This window comes from Mauremys reevesii, linkage group 15 (genome assembly GCF_016161935.1).
Source record: "Mauremys reevesii isolate NIE-2019 linkage group 15, ASM1616193v1, whole genome shotgun sequence".
Lineage (NCBI taxonomy): Eukaryota > Metazoa > Chordata > Testudines > Geoemydidae > Mauremys > Mauremys reevesii.
In genome coordinates, this window is record NC_052637.1 from 30,095,105 (window position 1) to 30,114,908 (window position 19,804).

The window sequence follows — 19,804 nt, forward strand, 5'->3', positions numbered from 1 at the left end:
CAGCCATGCTAACCAGAGAATTGGCTGTAGGTTGGGAGAAAAAAAATACTCTGAGCCTCTGGGTGGGATCTCTTATTTTTTGTGAGCCCATTTACATATAGGTAATATGGTAGCCACACCGTACAGCCAGGGGCCAGCAAAGCATTGTTGATGGGAAAGGTGATTTTGCCCTGAGGAGACGTATGAAGGATGTCCAACAGGGAATGTTGGTGTTCCTGTATCTCCTCCTGATATTCATTCTATAAAGTCTTGAAATGCCTATAAATCATTGGTATAAGATGGTGGGGGAGGCATGACAGCCTCATGTTGTGAGGAGGAGGCTTTGTGGGAAGGTGGTGTTTCTTCTTCCTCAGCTGGTTCTTGCCCCTCTCTAAGAGCCTCCTGTAGAGCAGGATCCAAGGGAGACGGTTATTGCTCCTGGTGTGTCCTTTTATGAGATATGACCAAGTAGAACTGGTTGCCAAAAGGGGCCTCTGGGTTCCAATAAGCCCACTGTGGTGGAAGGGAAAGGGGCAAGGCCCCGTGGCTTTCTTTGCCAGGGCTGCTGGGTGTATATCCTGCCAGAAGTTTCTTCCTTAGAGTGTACCCCAAGGGAGAGAGGTTGGCATGAGAAGGTGGAGGAACCTTGTATAGACACGTCAGAATAGGATGAGGTGCAGGGGTGAAAGTAACTTAAAGGACTTACCAGTACCACGGAGTCCTGAGCGGGGGCGTGGCCTCAACTGGAAGAGGCGGGGCCTCAAACGGGAGAGGTGGGGCCTTTCAATATTTAAAGGCCCCGGGGCTCTGGCTGTGGCCGGGAGCCCCAGGGCCTTTAAATCACCCCGGAGCTACCAGCTGCAGAGGCGGCTGGAAGCATCGGGGCTCAGGAGCGAATTAAAGGGCCCGGGCTTTGGCCGCTGCAGAGCTCTGGGCCCTTTAAATCACCGTGAGAGCCCTGCCGCCGCTACCCCAGGGCAACAGGGCTCTGGTGGTGATTTAAAGGGCCCAGGGCTCCGGCCGCTGAGTGGAGCCCCAGGCCCTTTAAAGCGCCGCCAGAGCCGCCAGAGCCCTGCTGGCTTACTTTCACCTCTGATGAGGTGTCATCCTCAGTGACCATCAGAGGAGCAAGTGGTGCTGCTACCAGTGACTAAGTTGGTACTGGGATCTGGAAAGGGTCCTGTAACTGCACTGGTACCAGAGGCTGATACTTGATTGGCTGGTGAGATGGTACCAGAGGATGTGGCAGTACCAGCAGGAAATTACTCTCAGTACACTCAAAAAGTTTGTGGGAAACTGGTGACTATGTCAGTACTAGAGGACAAGTCACTGTTGAAGATGGTAGGGTCAGAGGGTAAGTAGTGTGATGACAAATGGGCCTACAAATTTACCCAAATTGAGAGCTCAACTCTAAAAAGTAGGTAAAAATTCATAAGATGTTAAAATAACCTTTAATAACAAATGTTGATGGAAAAAGGTATGAAAGGGAGACAGAATAATTGAATTAATCTAAACAAAAAGGCTGAGTTGAGATGATTCAATGACTGTGTTGAAATTATGCTTGTAAAAAACAGGAGATGTGGAGCCGGAAGTTAACAAGCCAAAACTGGTACGTCTGAAATTAAACCTAATTGGTGGACAAAATAATGAGGAGTGGGCTATTCCACCCATCACTCCCTTTTTGGGTCCTTAAAAGAAAAAGATTTTGTGGGGAAAGTATCAAAGAACAAAAAGAACAGACGGAAAAAACCAGACAAAGGCTACTGGCACGAACTTCACCACCATGGCTGCTGCTGCTACCTCCACCGTTTCCTAGTGGGCCTTCATCATCCTGACGATAATTTTACATGAGTAATTATAAAAATAAAATACCAAAAAATTAAGCGAAGAGAGGCAGCAAGCTGTGTGTCTAACGAACGGAAAACACGACGCTCCATCTCAAGTCACAGACAGTTCAGTAAGAAGTGGAATGGTGGCGGGTCAACCCTGCCTTATATTCTTGACCCAGAGCACATGGATATCTAGAGAGCAGGTGCAGACCCATGAACACTGCTCACAAAATTCTCCAATCAAGAGTGTACAGGCTCATGCACATCCTGATGTGTAGCACTCCTAGGGACACTACTTGAAGAACAAGGAGTCTCAATTTAATGTGGAAGCCAGGGAAAAGATTCCAGAAGAAGGATGATATGGTTGGAGCAGTGGGAGAGGAAGAGGACTAGCAGTGGTGTTTTAGACAGACTAGAGAAGTGAAAGGTGACAACAGCAGAGATCAAGGTGCAGTGATCAAGGTGACCAAGATGTGAACAAGGATTTTAGCAGTCAAGAGAGAGAGGAAAAGATTAATTCTGGGATATTCTACATCCGAAGAGAACCTGGATAGGGAAGGAGGATATATAAATGACATCAAGTTGCTATCCAATGGTAATAGAGAAGGAAAGAGGTGGACAGGGACTTGAAGTAAAGAGGAGAAGCTAAATTTTTGACAGACTGAGTTTGCAATGGCAGTAGGACACCCACGAGTTGATGTGAGATTGAATGGATTGACGGAGGTTGGGAGTGGAAGAGTAGATTTGGGAATCAAACGTTGTGGCAATAGCGTGTTACTTTTGTTCCACAGACGGAGGAATCAATAAAACTAAGTCAGGCAATTGCTCTCCACCACCCAACACTCCCTTCTTACCTGGCATTTGAAGCTCTTCAGATACTCAGCTCCCACCTGATCCTCCCGCTCAAACCCTGGTGCCTTCTTGTAGCTGCTCGCTGCTGTTACTGAGTCTGTGGGAAAACCAATGCTCTCCAAGCTGTGTTGTTTCCCAATGGCACCAGGAGGGGACCCACATATATTAGATGGACTTCCGAGACTGCTGTTCCTACAAAGAATCTAATGGGAGAAGAAAACACAAGGGTCATAAAATGGAGAGTTCAAACAGTCAGTAGCACTGAATCAAATGATTCCTAAGGACACTGATTCTCTTACTTCCTTGTTTGTGCATTAGCTTTATTGATGGTCAGCACAAAGAGACAAATATAGACAGCCAGTAGGGGGAGCACAAAATACTGTTTGTGTGCAAATCTCACAAATATAATGGCTCTTTGTTGTAATTTCTCAGCAACACAGTGGTGGAGTTAGCCCAGTGATTTGTAACCTGAGGCTCTAGAGACACTTCAACCCCTCTGCAGCCTCACATGCAACTCATGGAGTTCACAGGCCTGATCAAAGCTCTTCTCATTTTCCTTAAGCTACCGGGTGATTCAGGTTAGGATCCTGTCTGCACTTTGAGGAGGAACAGTGTTTTAACCCTGTTAGACAGTAGTAAAAACACCTGAGCCTGCAGGAGCAGTGTATATGCTACAGCATCTACCTGTGGAACTGCACCCTGCTAGTCTGAAAATCCTAGCGTAGACAAGGCCAAAGTATCGACAACCAGTGTTAAAACAAGGCTCCCCAACAGGTTCTCTCCTTTGGGACACAACCATGCATCATGCATTTAAACGGGATTATTTCTGCAACTTAGAACTATGTTTGCACATGCTTGTTGATCCCAAAGTTTGAAATGCTGCATAGAGAGGGCTGGAGATCTAAAGAGGGAGTGCTGGGAGCGTCCTACAATGTTTTGATTCTTTACACAGGCTGTCTGCTATTTTCCCTCCCCTGCAGTCACTACTTACTGTGGTGGAGGTGGGGCTAGTTGGCAGAGTTCCTGGTTTACTCCACACCTAAAGTACAAATACAAAACAGAACAGGCCATGCGAGGTTGGTTACTTCACTGAGTATTTTCCTTTGATTAATTACTCATGTAAAATTATCATCAGCAAAGCTATATTTGTTTGCAGACTACATGCAGCTGCCCTGATGACTGAGGAAATGACAAAAAGGCATGTGTTTCCTTTTTTGGTATGTGTTCATGGATGAGGTAGCGTTCAATTTTAAAGACTGAAGCACTCCAGAAAGAGAATAGACCTCAGCGATCATCAGATGGAACAGACGTTCAGTTTCCCTGTGGCTTGCCCAGCGTTCAGATGGCACTTTCACAGAAAATAAAAGAATGTTTGTACTTTATTCCACAGTGTTATTTACTAAGAGAAAATAAATGAGTTCAACTCATCTAAACCAGTTTAGAATTTGCAATCATGATTTAAGACCATGCCATTGTAGCTCTTCAATATCTTCATCAACAGTTTGGGAATGCTGCAAGCTCCAAAGTGGCTTAATGCAAATAGGCAAAGATAAAAAAACGGGGGGAAAAATCAGAAAGAAAAGAAGATGCCTTGTACCCCACTCACTCCTGTGTCTGTATGTTTGTCTACTTTGATTGTAAGCTTTTCTTGTCAGGGACCTCTTGTCTTGTATGTACAGCTAATGTACACAGCACACCTCGGGGCACTGTATAAACTAGTAAATGTAGCAGGGCTTGGCCACCCCTCAGTAAATCACAAATATTCTATAATGCCAGACACACTGTGCACAGGCTAAACCGCTTTGAGATTTCATGTGTGAGCAAACTAAACTACAGTTTCGTACTCTGGATTATACTGGTTCATGCCTTGTACATGGAAACAGAAGCCCTACATTCTTCTCCAAGCAGAAAGGAGTTAGGCTGGATGCACTGCTGCAATCCACTCTTCACTTTCCTGAAAAATACCTTAACCCAGAGCTAAAAAGGAAACTTTCGAGAGAATGAAAAGCAGAGAAGTGCTATAGGCATGGAGTGGGTTTTTATGAGTAAGATTGAAACCTATGTCCCTCCCCAAGTAAGCTCTCTGAGGGAAGTACTGAGCTGAGAGCCAACAAAATTCAAATCCTTTGGGAAATGTTCCTCCTCTGGAAGACAGTGGTACAACAGGTCAGGGAAATGCAGGTTCACAACATGTGGACAAATGCTTCCCAGCAGGGTCACATACATTGCTAAGGTCCGGGGCATGTGGACTGGAAGGGCTCACTGGAACAGAATCACCAGCAGCTGATGGCATATACATCACAGGGCCTGTTTGCGTTGGGCTGGATACAGCTGAGGATGGCTGTAAATCTTCATTGAGTGGAGGCTCTGCGAGAAATAGAAGGGCATGCAATATCACTCAAAGCTACATGAATGGCCAGGGACCACAAAATGCTTGGGAAGAACAGCAGCTACGCACATCTCCTGCTGCTAGCTCTCCACAGGGAATGTTTCAGGGATGCTTATTTTTAATCAGTATAGAAGCAACAAGAAATCCTATCAGGCAAAATGGGCATTTCTCATCTTATATTATTACTCTTTCTCCAGTTCTGCAATCTGCTGGTCTCTAGCTCCGTAATACCTCTTCCTCCAATAGTATTTTTACTAAGTGAATTACATGCTACACATTCAGGATATCCTGAACTAACTAGGGGTTTTATCCATGCTATGCACACAGGTGATTGATTTGTTATGATTAGGTAAGGGAGATAGATACATTTCCGTAAGTTCTCAACACCAACCATTACAGAAAATGGTAATGTGTGTACAAGGGTATGGAACTGCACCCTTCCCTTTAAACATCATAAATACCCCGGAAAATAGTGCAGGTTTTCGCTGCACTGATTTAAAACATTATTCAGCCCTCAGCAACAAATGGCTATCACTCGTGAAATTCATCAGGATGATTTCCAAGAGATTTAGATGTTCTTGGATATGATCTTATTTTCCTTTTTATAGGGGCTTCCATCTGTGGATCTCAAAGCACTTCACATATAGTAATGAATTAAACCTCATTACACTTCTGTCAAGACAGAAATTATTATTTTCATTTTTTAGATGGGCAAATCAAGGCACAAAGAGATTTGCTCAAGGTCATGCTGTGAATCAGTCTCAGAGCAAGGATTAGAGCCCATTTCTACTTGCTCACAACCACTCTGCTCCGATTACCTAAATTCAGCATTACAACTTGAGTGCAGAATCCAATGGGAACAATGGGATGTGAAAGAGCTAGCCCTCATTTATAAATGCAAGTGTCAACAGTAATAACCAAATTTATCAACCAGAATTATGACAAAGAAACTAAAAGGGACCGGAATTCAAGTTTTCTGTTATGCATGAAAGTGGCTTCCAGTATGGAAGTCCCAAATTCAAACAGACATTTGTAACTAGCTCTATTACATCCAGAGAAATATGAAGAACAAGCCAACAGACTCTCTGCTCTTGTTTAAAGGGGCACTGTCAGGAGCTATAGAGGTTTTCTGGAAAACGGTTAAAAATGTTTACTAGTGCCGTTTAAAAAAATATTAATAAAAACAGCTCTTATCTGGATTTAAATAATCTTGTGCACTATTTGTGACTCAAATGTTAGAGCATCATTTAGTACTGTATAAGAGAATTAGCAAGAGAACCCGCCTAATAACATTCCTTAGTGTTTATATAGCACTTTTCATCTTCAAAGCACATTACCAACCATTAATTAAATCCTCACACTAAAATACTATTATTACTTAATACGTGGAGAAACATGCACAGAAAGTTGAAGTGTGCAGAAGGTCACTCTAAATGATCATGATGGTCCCTTTTGGCTTTAAAGTCTATGACTTGTCCAAAACTGCAGAGGGAGTGAGTGTTGGCGTTGGGATTAGAACTCAGGTGATCCTGGCTGCCACTTATAGGAGGCACAACTAGACTAGAAACAAATCTATTTTTGTTGTCTAATCTCAGTTAAGATACAAGATGTAAATTAAAAACACAAATGGTAAAAATAAATTTGATTTTTAAATGTTGTTAATCTCATGTTAGAAATTACATTCTAAGATTTTTAAGAACTCATATGCTTTGAACTTGACTGTGTCCCAGTTTAACCATATGAAGAAGAAAGGCAGTGCTCTCTCTATAGTATAGTCCTTATAATTCTGAGGCTATGGAGAGCTGAGCTAGTGAGATATAAGAGAGGGAAAGATGTTTCAAAAGTGAAGGTAATGAGTAACCATGATTGTAGCCCTACAAAACATCTATTGCCTTCAGCTGTGCTCACACCTCCTGTTGGCATCATGACTTTAAATGAACTACCAAAGAAAGCTCTCCTCTTTGTGGTCCTATCTACTCTGGCCTGGAGCACCAAACTAAAGACATTTATGGCTAAAGCATCACTGAAAGATGAGAGAAGAAGCCAACATACGTTCTACATGTGCAAAGGCACAGAAGGGTCCCCGAGGACAGCTGCCAGACTGCTGCATGTCGTTGCACTTGGTGGATTTGTAGATCTGAGACGAAAAAACAAAACAAAACACACAGAGACATAGTAAGAAAAGACTGAGCGTCGTGACTCAGGCAGAGAAATACCTAAAATAGATTCAACAGTGAGATAGAAACACAGACTAGAGTCACAGACACAAACAAAGATGTCAGAGTATCCACTTAAATGCTTTGCTATAAAGAAAGAAAAGCCACTGGAGTTCTGGTAACGTCAACAATTGTCCCATCACAGCTAAGGTCACCTAAGGGTTAGCAGTTGCCATCAGTCCCCAATGACTTCAATTGGAGCTCTGGGTATGGAAGAACAGTAAAGTATAGTGTATGGGGAACAACCGATAAATGACAGGCTAGAAAACTGATCCCTGTTTAGTAAGAAAATGATCAATAACTGACAGATGGGTTCTTCCTTCCTCTGATGGGGAAAATGACATTGCTAGTGTCGGCCAGACAAAACCACTTTCAACACCATAATGTGAAGTGTGACTGTGACATGCTTTCTGTAATTCTTCTGGAAAAGCTTTGGGCCAGTCTGCACTAGCAGTTAAGCCATTTTCAGAACTGGTTCATGGGGACCTGTTATTGACAACTGTCAATTACAAATCACTTTCATAGTAGATAAACCCTATTAGTCCACCTGTGTACCCATTCAGCACATCTACAAGACACACACACCCACTACGCGTTTACCCTCTCTTTCTCCCTCACACATACTCTTTTCCCCTCCTTCTCTACTTCCCCCCCAAAGGGACCCTTGTCAAGTAGCTGTGGTCCAAGCTCACTTCAAATGTGCTGCTTCTGCACTCAAGGACCATGTTGCAAGCAGCTCATCATTCCCTGCCTGTTTGCTGGGCCCTTGCTGCCTATCAACACCTGTAATCCTGGAATTCTCCCTCTCAGATAGCAAGCTGTCAAATGGGAAGGTCGGGTTACCATACCTCTGGGTGAAACTGCTGCTCTGTGCGAGTGTGGCAGTACTGGCATGTGTCCCCATTCTCACACTTACTGGGGTCTCCCCACTCGTCTCCGTGTTTCACACTGGGGCATGGCGAAGATCTGTATAAAGAAGGGGTAGTGGAATGCATCAAACACAAACATGTATTGGCCACTCTCAGCCCTACCTCCTGGCACCCCAACATCCCAAACCGGGAGCCAGGCTCTACCGCTCCTCTCCATTGTACACACTCTGCTCTCCCAGCTTCTTCTCCTGCACTCACTCCTTGGTGCCTATGCAGCTTCCTCCCTGCTACCTCGGCAGCTTCTATCGCCTGTAAAGATTGCCCAATTAAAGAGATTTTTTCCCCCCATCTGAGACTTAATGCTGACTTGACCCAAAATAGTTTAACTGTATTAGTAGGTGATATGATAGTGTCAAAGATACTGGATCTGTTTGGGTCTTCATATAATGTTAATAAGTTAATTAACTAATCCCAAAACACACAGCACTGTAGGCTAGTCAGTTTCCAGGGTTACATTGTGGGCCTGTAGAAGACTGGCTGTGTGGGGTCACCAGTGAAAATGCAGGCCTGTTCCCTTTCTCTCTGCTGGGAACCTTTTCTGTTTCCCCGGTCTGCACTCTTGGTGTGCCCCACTCCCCCTGTTCTCTATGGTCTTATCCATTCCCTCAATAAACTGCAGGGGAGGCACATAGCAGCAGCAGCAGAGACTGAGCAGACAGCCGCATCAGTTGTTGGGGGAGGATGGCGGGCAGCACAGAAGTAGGAGAGATACTGATGCTCCCCATGCACTGGTAGGGGGCCCTCAACTCTTCCAATACGTGTTAATAAGACACAAAGATGGGACAGAAAGATGGGAGGAGCCTCCTGTTGGAGATAGGAGGAAGAGTCTCTGGATGTCACCAGAGGACTCTCATGGTGTGTATGCTTGTCCTGGAGGTGATGGGTTAATGCTCCTTTGATTTTACGGGGTTTTAGAACTGATTGGAAAAATTTTGTGACCAAAACGTTGGGAGGAAAATTAGACTGTTCATGATTTGCCCACCATGTTTTTCAGCCAGTTTTGATGTTTTTAAGAGGGACTGAAGAAAAGCCCCCCTGAGGCCATAATAAAAGTTCTTTTGTGCTCTTGGAAATCAGAGCCACTAAGCTGGACAAACTGTGTTCACGAAGACACCTCAATGGTGACGAGTCAGGAGACAGGAAAATGATGTGATCACCTCTAAATTAAGTTGCAGGACCCTTTAACAGTCAAATGAGGAGTGCAAAGCAGGCAGCACTGGTGATCTCCCCAAACCCCTTTCAATCTCAATCATCAGACACATGAGATGGCCTGATAATTCTGAAAAGATTTACCTGCTCTCAGTTAAGCCCATAAAAACATGACCTACACGCCGCGTGTGGTTTTGTTTACAAATGGAACTAAATTCCCCTTTTAGGTTTTTTTCACCCTGCATCATTTTTTAAATGAGTTTTTTGTTTAACTCATTATGGTTGTTATGGAGAAGCCACATGCAGGTTCTGTCCACAATGAGTAGACCAGAGCTGTAACATGATTTGGTAACACAGTTACTTGTTTATTATAGGCATTCATTACTGACCCTAGTTATACGGCAAATTCCCAGGCCTGGGACTAGCATGTTAACCCAGTCCTTCAGCACAGCAGAAACTGTCAGAACAGGCCTTAAGGAAGGGCTAACAATATTAAATGAAGCAAATCCAAGGTCCTTGGTTGGGGACCTCTGCCAACCCTGAACTCCTAAGCTGGAAAATGAAAGGCCCAGGATGAAGGTACCTGTATTTGTGTTTTCTTGGGCTCCTTCTTCTATCTTTGCTGTTGTGGTAGTAGGGACAGGCGTAACCCTGGCGACAGAGACGGGGGGGTTTCTTGCATTGTTCTGTCTTGTAGTTTCCCAACACATACGTTGTGTCTGTGAAGGAAGGTCCCACTGGTTACTTGGAGATGACAGGTGTTTTGCTTACTATGCAAAAGCCCTTGATGGGAGCGGGCACTCCAAGCACACTGGATTGCCCCCCATGCAAGACCCTAAGGGACTCACCTTGCCACCTTGGCTCCTCACTGAGTATTTTCTCTATCATAGCATGGCTAGCAGCGACTGCAGATTGACCCTCTATGCCACCCTCTGATGTGGTCTGACCATTCTGCAAAGCCTCCATAGCCTGAAGCTCCCTTCGGGAATAGAGTTAAATGAACAATAGGCAGACAGAGCAGATGAAGAGACAGATACGTGTGTCTAACAATTCTGTCAGACAATTGCTACAGCACTTTGAAGTAGTTGTATGTTCATGATGTCCACTGGCTTTTGCCATAACATACAAAGAAACAAGTGATCAAACACCAACAGTTCATTCCCTGGGAATTTCAGCCTCAGAAGTTTGAACCCCCTGCAGGGTTCTCAGGCAGGGTGCCACTAGCCTCGTGCAAACCCCTTTTTTGGGGAACCCCTCTGAAGAGGTTTTTGTGTTTTGCCTTGCTAGGGGGGGAAATATTGCCATCACTCTGATATTTAGCAGTATTTTGTTACATTTGTGTATACTCTTTGATCAGCTGACCTTCCATTCAGGTCCAGTGATCACCCCTCCATGCACTGCCCCAATGTGAAACTCCATCCTCCGCTACCTGATGTCGTAAACAGGAGAACGTAGGTCATGAGGCCCATGAGCAAAGGCGCAGTGGAGGCCGTTCTTTGTGCAATTTCCTTTGGAGTCAGTCTCATGGATGCAGATTCCAGTTTTGTAGTAGCGCAGATGATATCTCCTCTCTGTGTCACCAGTAGTTCTATGCAAGAATGGACACCTGAGGCATAGGGGAAAAGAGCCAAATTCTGGTCACGCTCTTGTTGCCAGGGTGGACTGACCGGTATGAAAGGACATGCTGATGATGAAGACTGCTGGTGTTTTCAATTTTACTAACCCTGCCCCTCTCTTTTATCATGCCTTACAGCATTCTTTAAATCCTAAATCTGCCACTGCATACTAGATAACAGCTTCTCTCACAGACAAACAACTGGATCCTTAAGCCTTCAGAGGCTCATTATTCTATAGAGCAGTGGTTCCCAAACTTTAATAACCTGCGAACCCCTTTCATTAAAATGTCAAGTCTCGCGAACCCCCTCCTAAAAATGAATATTTCCAGGGATTTCTCCTTTACCTGAGTATAAATGATAAAAGCAGTGATCTTGGAAATATAAAATTTGTTTTTATGACATGTTTATTACACACTATTTATTATTATTATTTAGCATTACAGTATTTTTATTACATTATGAAAACGGCAAGATCTCACTTTTGTAGCTTGTATCACTTTGAATAAGTCTGTTATAAGACAAGCCTCCTATGTTTCATCAAGGAGTATCAGATGCGAAAGAATGAAGGTATTTAAGAAGCCAACTCAAAGAGTTCCCCTTACACAAGCATTCAGGTCTTGAGCCGTCCAGGCAAACAACACACATTACAACAAAGCTTAAACTTGTTCTTCATAATAATTTTAAAACAATACTAGCTGCCTATTAATTTAAAAAACAGCAAAAAATATCCACCTCCCTTTCTATTTCTTATAAGGACTCTTGAAGTTTAAATCTCCTCAGTGTGACTGATATGCTTGCTTTGATCTACTTAGCTCTTGGAAGTCCAGAGGCTTTGGGCTGCTGGCCCTGGGCTGCCCGGGGTCCCTAGGGACAGCTCTGTCTGCCATTAGGGAATTTTTCCCGAGAACCCCTGTAATATTTTGCAAACCCCCAGAGTTCACAAACCCCAGTTTGGGAACCACTGCTATAGACCAATGAGTGTCAGGGATCCGGAAAAGAGCAAGAACACTCTCAAGGCTTTACTGGTGTATTAGCGATGAATGAGGGACATCACATGGCACACACATTTCCTTTGCAGCTCTCCTTTCATTTAGGTTCCTAGCTGTCACGATTTCCTGCCAATGTACTGCTTTAGGGCCCATGGGCTGTGCCAGTCCGTCTATAGCTAGACAGACCGCTCACAGGAGAGCATGGGGCAAGGGAGGAAATACAGAACACTATCATTTTAGCTGACACTTTATTTTTTTCTTTCTACTACATCTTAGTCATACTCTGAGCGGGGAAAAAAAATCTACAAACCTGTCACTGAGAAATGTAAAAGAACCAGAAAAATAGGTGAAGTTGATGTACTTGTGAGACCTATCCAAAGATACGGACCAAACAACAGCAGTAAGATGGTTTCATTCACTACTAACCTGGGCCAAATATGAACAAGTAATCTGGAGGTCAAAGGCTCCATATCCTATTACCTGCCCATCCAGCACCCCACTAATGAGAGACTCTGAATAGAAACTGACACCACAGGTCTGGTGGATTGTTTCACTCTCGACTTTATCCTTTATTCAGTTAGCAGAATTTCCCACTTTCCAGATATGTTTCACCTTTTTTGTTTATATTGGCACCATGAAACATAACTGAAATTGCATCAGTCTATATTTTGACCCCCGTCAGGATATGCTACTATTCCTCTATAGTTTATCTTGTCTCTGATTCTACATTCTCCATGTTCACTCCTGCATGGCTGATGCCTGCCGTAGCACACTGCAGTAATAATCTTCTAAAATATCTCTCTATTCCAACAGAACCTACCAAACAATTGATGGGGAAAAACATGGCATTCTAGAGCGTTTCTCCACCTTGTGTACCTCCCATGGCTCTAGTGACATATTAATGGTCACTAGGCATCAGTAAAGGGTAATTAAGTTATATAATTTTAAAAGTTGAGGCTGGATGGTTCAGGGCACAGGTAAGAGGACACAGAGCTTTTCACCAGTTGGCCATCAGCTCAAGCTGATAGTGACATGAGCTAGTTTGATGTTTGCATGGTGGCCAATCTCAGTCCAGTTGTCCTCAAAACTCTGCTGAAGATGCAAGGATTGAAGAGGTAATGGAGCCTGAACTTCTCTCTCAGTCCTAGAAGTAGTACCTCTGCTTTAGGGTTGAAATACAGAGGTTGCTACTGTAGCTTTTACGTCTGTTCTTAGGTGACTCTGTATGATCTTAAGTTTAAAAAGCTGTTTTGCTGAAGCGTCTTGTCTCTATAAACACTGGTTGGAATCAACACCTGGACTGATCCCAAGAGCTGACTGGCAGAAAGCAGGAATGAGCAGACTTTACTTACTCATCTCCTTCTGGGCAGATTCCTGTGGTCTCATCGTATTTGGTACAGTAAATGTCAGGGCTGTAGTTAAAGGTGCCATCCCGACGGCGGATAGATCTGCGACGACGCTGGTTGACAAAGTGCCAATGGAAGCAAGTATAGGGCCGGTGCTGAGTGCATTTGTGCTGCACAAAAAGGGGGCACTGCTCAGTGCGGAACTCCTTCAGGTAGCTGCAAGCAGAAATCAAGGAGAAAGAGGTTAGAACAAGGAGACGGGTCAGAGCCCATGACAACTCACTCTGCAGAGCCCATTCCAAACCACACAGCATCCATCACAGGGATGCATGCTGTGTTTCCCACACCCTCCCCCTGTTTTAATTCTCAATAACAGATTAGGAAGCTGCTGGTTTTCTGGAGCAGGGAGACATTAGTTTCCAGGCTGCTCAACTCAAACTTGGAATTCAAACATCAGGGCTAAAAGCAGCCGCAATCAACAAAGAATTTCCTATTATATTTTTAAGTACCATTTAAAAGAGGGTTGTTTGAATGCTCAGTGAACTAGTTAAATATTTAGTAAGCAAGCAGTATTTTTAGATACAGATCTACCTAATTCCATCCCTAACTCTGAAAGGTGTGAGTGGGAAGAGATTTTTCTTCCCTTAAAGAGATACAGTCAGGTTAAAAATCACATTAAATAAAAACACCGTAAAGACAGGTTTAATGCTTCAGATTATTACAGCTGAAAGAGTTTTTAAAAACAGATATATTTTTCTCCATTTGTCCTGACTGGTTACTTCTTGCTTTTCCTGAAGCTTGGACAGTGAAAATAAAACTAGTCAGTTTCACTATCTGGGTCTTTTGACTCAATCCTGGCAGCTGCTGAGCACTAGGGTTGCCAAGCCTCCAGGATTGTCCTGCAATCTCCAGGAATTAAAGATTAATCGTTAATTAAAGATTATGTCATGTGATGAAACCTCCAGGAATACGTCCAACCAAAATTGGTAACTCTACCGAGCAGCCTCACTTTGAAGTCTAATGGAGTTGAAGGCACACAGCATTACACATGACTGCTCCGCACTTAGCAGGATCAAACCCTAGCTAGAAAAATGTTGCAGTATTTGAACTATAAAAAACCCAGATGATATTTAAATTATTTTTTTTAAACAGTATAAACATTATTTTTACAGGAGTTTTAAGGGCTATTTTGTTGGATTTTTCTTCCTTTTAAGACCTACATATTTTTAAGGCCAAAACAACCTAATAGTGTCCCTTTAAAATCTGAATGTCTTCTCTATCTTCAGAACTAAAGAGGTCCTGAGCCTCTGTTAGTGACATAGCAACAACTGAATCTCAAAAATAGCCAGCAGAGGATTAAAAAATGGTTTACTTTGACAGAGTGATCTGACTGGGATCTGGATACAGGTTATTTCAAAATACCACATTAGTCGAAACTCAGTAGCTGTGCTAAATTTATTAGGAACATAAGAATTACCCTATTGGGTCAGGCTCAAGGGACGTCTATCCCAATATCCTGTCTCTGGCAGTGGCCAGCACCACATGCTTCACAGGAAAGTGTCTACATTAGGTCTCATTCTGGTATCTAACAATTATTGATTGTGAAGTTTATTCACATATACACTATAAGGCAGGAGAATAAAAAAGTATTGAACGTTGCCAAGGGCTCACTCCCCTCTTAAATTATTATTGTCTTTTTAATGTTGATTTTAAATAAACATAAATGCACCACATGCTTGAAGATGAAGATGAAGAAAATCATCTCAGGCTGTATCTGTACAAGAAGAAAAATATGGTGGCTGACACATTTCAAAAATAGCCTTTTCCGCAACAAGGACGAGGCCTCAGAAATGTATAACATATTCCAAGCCTTTTCATTCTCAGAGGCCAGAATCTTGCTGGCAAGAAGTTTTCTACAGGATGATTTTGCAACTGAGAAAGGTGAAAGACTTTCCCAACCATTCACTTACAAATCTTTTGGACCTATACACATTTAAGACCTGATTTTCAGAAGTGCCGAGCACCCACATATTCCATTGCCTTCTATTAGAGTTGTGGGTGCTCAATATGTCTGAAAATTGGGCTCTAGGGCTTTCTATCATGTCCAAAACCATTTTTATACACCCTTGCAAGCTAGTGTGGCTGTAACACCGAACAGAGTTATACGTATAGACCTCATATAGTTATAAAGCAAGTCAAAAGCATTTTCAGAAACTGTGCTATGGACTACGACTGTTTTGTTTTTAAAAAGGCCTGCTCCTCTGAGAAGAGATCCCAGCCTCAACCAGGTTCGTGACAACTGTGTTGAAAAACAATTGCCTAGAAAGGCTGCGCCATGCTTGAAAGGTTTTCTAACACAGCTATTCCCAGCACAATTTCATGCCATCATAAGAACAAGCACTCTTTGTAAAGGGCTGACCCTTATCAAACATGTAAGTTTTAGCTTATCAGGCCCAGTTGCTGTACCATGCTAATGAGCTTTAGGGAAAAATGACTGTCCACTGATGCCTGCTCATCTGGGTTGGGAAAACCAATTATGCTAGTTATGAGAATTTGAGAAGTAACATGATCACTTAAATGCCAATACCTAGAATGCTTTTCATAGTAATACATAGCAGCATATAACCCTTTTCATCCACAGATCTCCAAGTGCTTCACAATGGTGAAATAATATTATCCTCAATTTAAAGATTAGGACACTGAAGCAGAGAGGCTAGGTAATATGTCCAATATCAAACTACAAGCCTGTGACAGTCAGCAATAGGGTTGTCAAGTTTCTAATAGCAGAAAATCGAACACCCTTGCCCTGTCCCCAAGGCCCTGCCCCCGCTCACTCCATTCCCCCTCCGTCACTTTCTCTCCCCCACCCTCACTCATTTGCTCATTTTCACTGGTTTGGGGCAGAGGGTTGGGGTACAGGAGGGGATGAGGGCTCCGGCTCGGGGTGCGGGCTCTGGGGTGGGGCCAAGGATTAGGGGTTTAGGGTGCAGGAGAGAGCTCCAGGCTGGGGCTGAGGGGTTTGGAGTGCAGGAGGGGGCTCAGGGCTGGGGCAGAGAGTTAGGGCTCGGGAGGAAGTTTGCATGTGGGAAGGGGCTCAGGGCTGAGGCAAGGGGTTGGGGTGCAGGATCCGGGAGGGAGTTCAGGGTACAGGCTCCAAGGGGCTCCTGGGAAGCGGTGTCACATCCCTCTGGCTCCTGGCCAATGGGAGCTGTAGAGCCAGCACTTGGGACAGGGGCAGCATGCTGAGCCCCTGTGGCCGTTCCTATACCTAGGAGCTGGAGGGACATGCCAGCCGCTTCCGGGAGCCCATGGAGTCCGGTAAGGAGCCTGCCAGCCCCGCGACAACTGGACTTTTAACGGCCCAGTCAGCAGTGCTGACCGGAGTCACCAGGGTCCCTTTTTGATCAGGTGTTCCTGAGGTGACCTTCCTGAAAAGTGCTGAACCCTCTCAACTTCCACTGAAATTAATGAGAATTGAGGGAGCTGAGCACTTCGCAGTACTGGGCCCCAGGTCCCCTGCCTTCTAGATGTAAGCTTGCTTGTGTATGAGCACTGATATTATTTTAAAATAAAGAATGGAACAGATGGAGAGGAGAGGAATTTAAACAGCTTTAGCTTAGCAGGGAAGTTTAAAAATGCATATGCTGACTAGGGAGTTCAGTCTCTGGAGTGTAGGTTGTTTCTGAACCACAGTTCAAAATTAATTGCATTTTATGATTGGCTAAGTTCCCTGGAGATGCATTTATTATAATGTAAATTAGAGATAATTACATAAGTAAATGGTTCACAAGAAAAGTGTTTAACACCTAACTGACTTAATCGGAAACGCATTCTTTAATGCTGTCTATTAAATAAATGATCTCTCACTTTCAAAGCAAGCCTTGAAAACATGTACCACTGAGCTCCATACCAAATGCATCAAATTCATATAAACACTTCCACAATACAGCTCAACAGAGCTTAATAAGGGCTGTCAGAATAACTCGGAAATTCCAAGACTTTCAATCACTGTTTTTGGTGCAAATTCAAAGGCTAGGGGTTTTTTTTCAGACCAGTGGAACATTAAAAATCACTTTCTCCATAATGAAAGGTAAATTCTTCCTACAGCGATGCACTGTCTTGATCCAGGAAGCAAGATCTGGTTCCACTGGGAATATATGAAAAACAGGCCATTCAACCAGACTGGATGGAAACATCCACTTTGTGGTGCTTGGAAAGACATTCTGAATTGCAGGTATTCTAATGTGTTCATGGGCTGCAGAAGAGATGCACATGACCACACTAGCCATGATGGACTAGCTCACAAAGCAGTCATTACAGCACTCTTTGTTGCGAATCTTTGCAGAGCGAATACGGTGTCAAAACAAGCCCTCATGTTATCAGAATGGTCTCTAGACAATTTCTCAGCAGAGCTGAGATAAGGAATCTCTGGAATGACCCCTAAATTTAAGAACAGTTGGTCAAACTAATGGTTATTTAGTACAGGGTCAGCCAAATGATGCTCCCAGGCAGGAAGAGGAACTATAGTAATCATAGAATATCAGGGATCTAGTCCAACCCCCTGCTCAAAGCAGGATCAATCCCCAGACAGATTTTTGCCCCAAATCCCTGATACTTCGCATTTCTCATCTCCGATCCAATGATCTCAAGACACTTTACAAAACCACTTTGTTGTAGGGAAGCATTATTATCCCCATTTTACCTATAAACTATCCCTATATTTATGAAACAAACAAACAATCATGGAACAAATAAGACATGTGTCTATCCACTTTGCTTGCATTATCTGTGGTGTCCCTTTCTGACACCTTTTGTATGTCTTTTTAGATTGTAAGCTCTTCAGGAAACAGACTGTGTTATTCTCTGTGTTTGGAAAGCATGCAGTATGCTTTTTAGGGTTTACACAATCAAAATAAATAAAACAGTAACAATGCTAGCTGAGTCAAAAGGACTGATGATTGGGGTGTTACTGTTTACCATTCCTACCAAACACATAAAGCCACTCTTCATTTTAAACAAGAAGAAGGACAAGTAAGAGACCATCAGAACAAATGTAGATCAAGACACGGGGTCAAACTGAACCCGTTGCTGAACCAGTTGAAAGCAATATTTCAGGCTAATATAATTAGGGATGGTCTAGATCAGTGGTTCCCAAACTATAACAACCCACAAACCCCTTTCACTAAAATGTCAAATCTCGTGAACCCCTTCCTAAAAATGAATATTTCCAAGGATTTTCTCCTTTACCTGAGGATAAAGTATAAAAGCAATGATCTTGGAAGTATAACATTTGTTTTTATGACATGCTTATTACATGCTATTATTTATCATTACAGTATTTTATTACATTATGAAAATGGCAACCCTCTTCCAAGATCTCACTTTTGCAGCTTGTATCACTTTGAATAAATCTGTTATAAGACAAGGCTCCTAGGTTTCATCAAGGAGTATCAGATGCGATAGAATGAAGGTATTTAAGAAGCCAACGCAAAGAGTTCCTCCTACACAAGCATTCAGGTCTTGAGCCGTCCAGGCAAACAACGCACATTACACAAAGCTTAAACTTGTTCTTCATAATAATTTAAAAAATACTAGCAGCTTATTTAATTTTAAAAACAGCAAAAAAAAATCCACCTCCCTTTCAATTTCTTATAAGGCATCTTGAAGTTTAAATCTCCTCAGTGTGATAGATATGCTTGCTTTGATCTGCTTAGCTCTTGGAAGTCCCCGGGGCTCTGGGTTGCTGGCCCTGTGGTACCTGGGATCCCTAGGGACAGCTCTGTCTGCCATTAGAGAATTTTTTCCCGAGAACCCCCTGTAACATTTCGTGAACCCCTGTTTGGGAACCACTGGTCTAGATAATACTAAATCCTGCCATGAGTGCAGGGGACTGGATTAGATGATCTCTTGAGGTCCCTTCCAGTCCTATGAGTCTATGAATTTGGCCAGACAGTGTAAATTAAGTCAGATTATGTTTTAAATGAACTTGGAAACCATGTTCTAGCTTAGTTTTCTGTGGAGGCTAGAACATGCTTTCTAAACTCAGTTTAAATACAGTTTTGTTCAGTTTCCAGAGAGAAATCAAATCACGTTTATACTGAGCTAGTGTAACACCGACAGACCCCGGTCGTCGGGGGACGGGATCAAACCTGGGGCCTCTGGAACTTAGTGCATGAGCCTCTACCACATGAGCTAAAAACCAACTGGCTGTTAGCTAAGGTTGTAGAGCAGACATTTTCTCTCTCTTTTTCTCTAAGTGGTCTCCGTGCCACTAGATGGGTCACAACACCACACCCCAGGAGATGTGTGGGTTACACTAGCACTGACCAGTTTTGTCTACAAGATCAATCACATCAGGGGATGCAGATACTGCCCATTTCATTATAAAATAAACAAAAAGCAAGATTTTTTTAGTCACCCAGAATTTAAAGAGATAAAGTATTTGCATAGAAAGAAAATGTAACCATGTTTAAATGAATTTTTGAATTGTGCTAAACCTGCTTCGAGGCA

The 19,804-nt window shown here is 43.2% G+C and overlaps 1 protein-coding gene across 4 annotated transcripts in view; it reads right to left on the reverse strand.

The window, feature by feature from the left end:
• UNK (unk zinc finger) overlaps nt 1-19,804 on the reverse strand; it is a 61,069-nt gene that overhangs the window by 22,165 nt on the left and 19,100 nt on the right. For all 4 annotated transcript variants that reach the window (XM_039501233.1, XM_039501231.1, XM_039501230.1 and 1 more), the window contains exons 2-10: nt 13,301-13,510; nt 10,773-10,949; nt 10,192-10,322; nt 9,927-10,062; nt 8,114-8,231; nt 7,102-7,186; nt 4,885-5,027; nt 3,652-3,699; nt 2,663-2,863 (exon numbers count right to left, since the gene is read on the reverse strand). In XM_039501233.1, the coding sequence (XP_039357167.1) occupies nt 2,663-2,863; nt 3,652-3,699; nt 4,885-5,027; nt 7,102-7,186; nt 8,114-8,231; nt 9,927-10,062; nt 10,192-10,322; nt 10,773-10,949; nt 13,301-13,510 (1,249 nt within the window). The remainder of the gene's footprint in view (nt 1-2,662; nt 2,864-3,651; nt 3,700-4,884; nt 5,028-7,101; nt 7,187-8,113; nt 8,232-9,926; nt 10,063-10,191; nt 10,323-10,772; nt 10,950-13,300; nt 13,511-19,804) is intronic.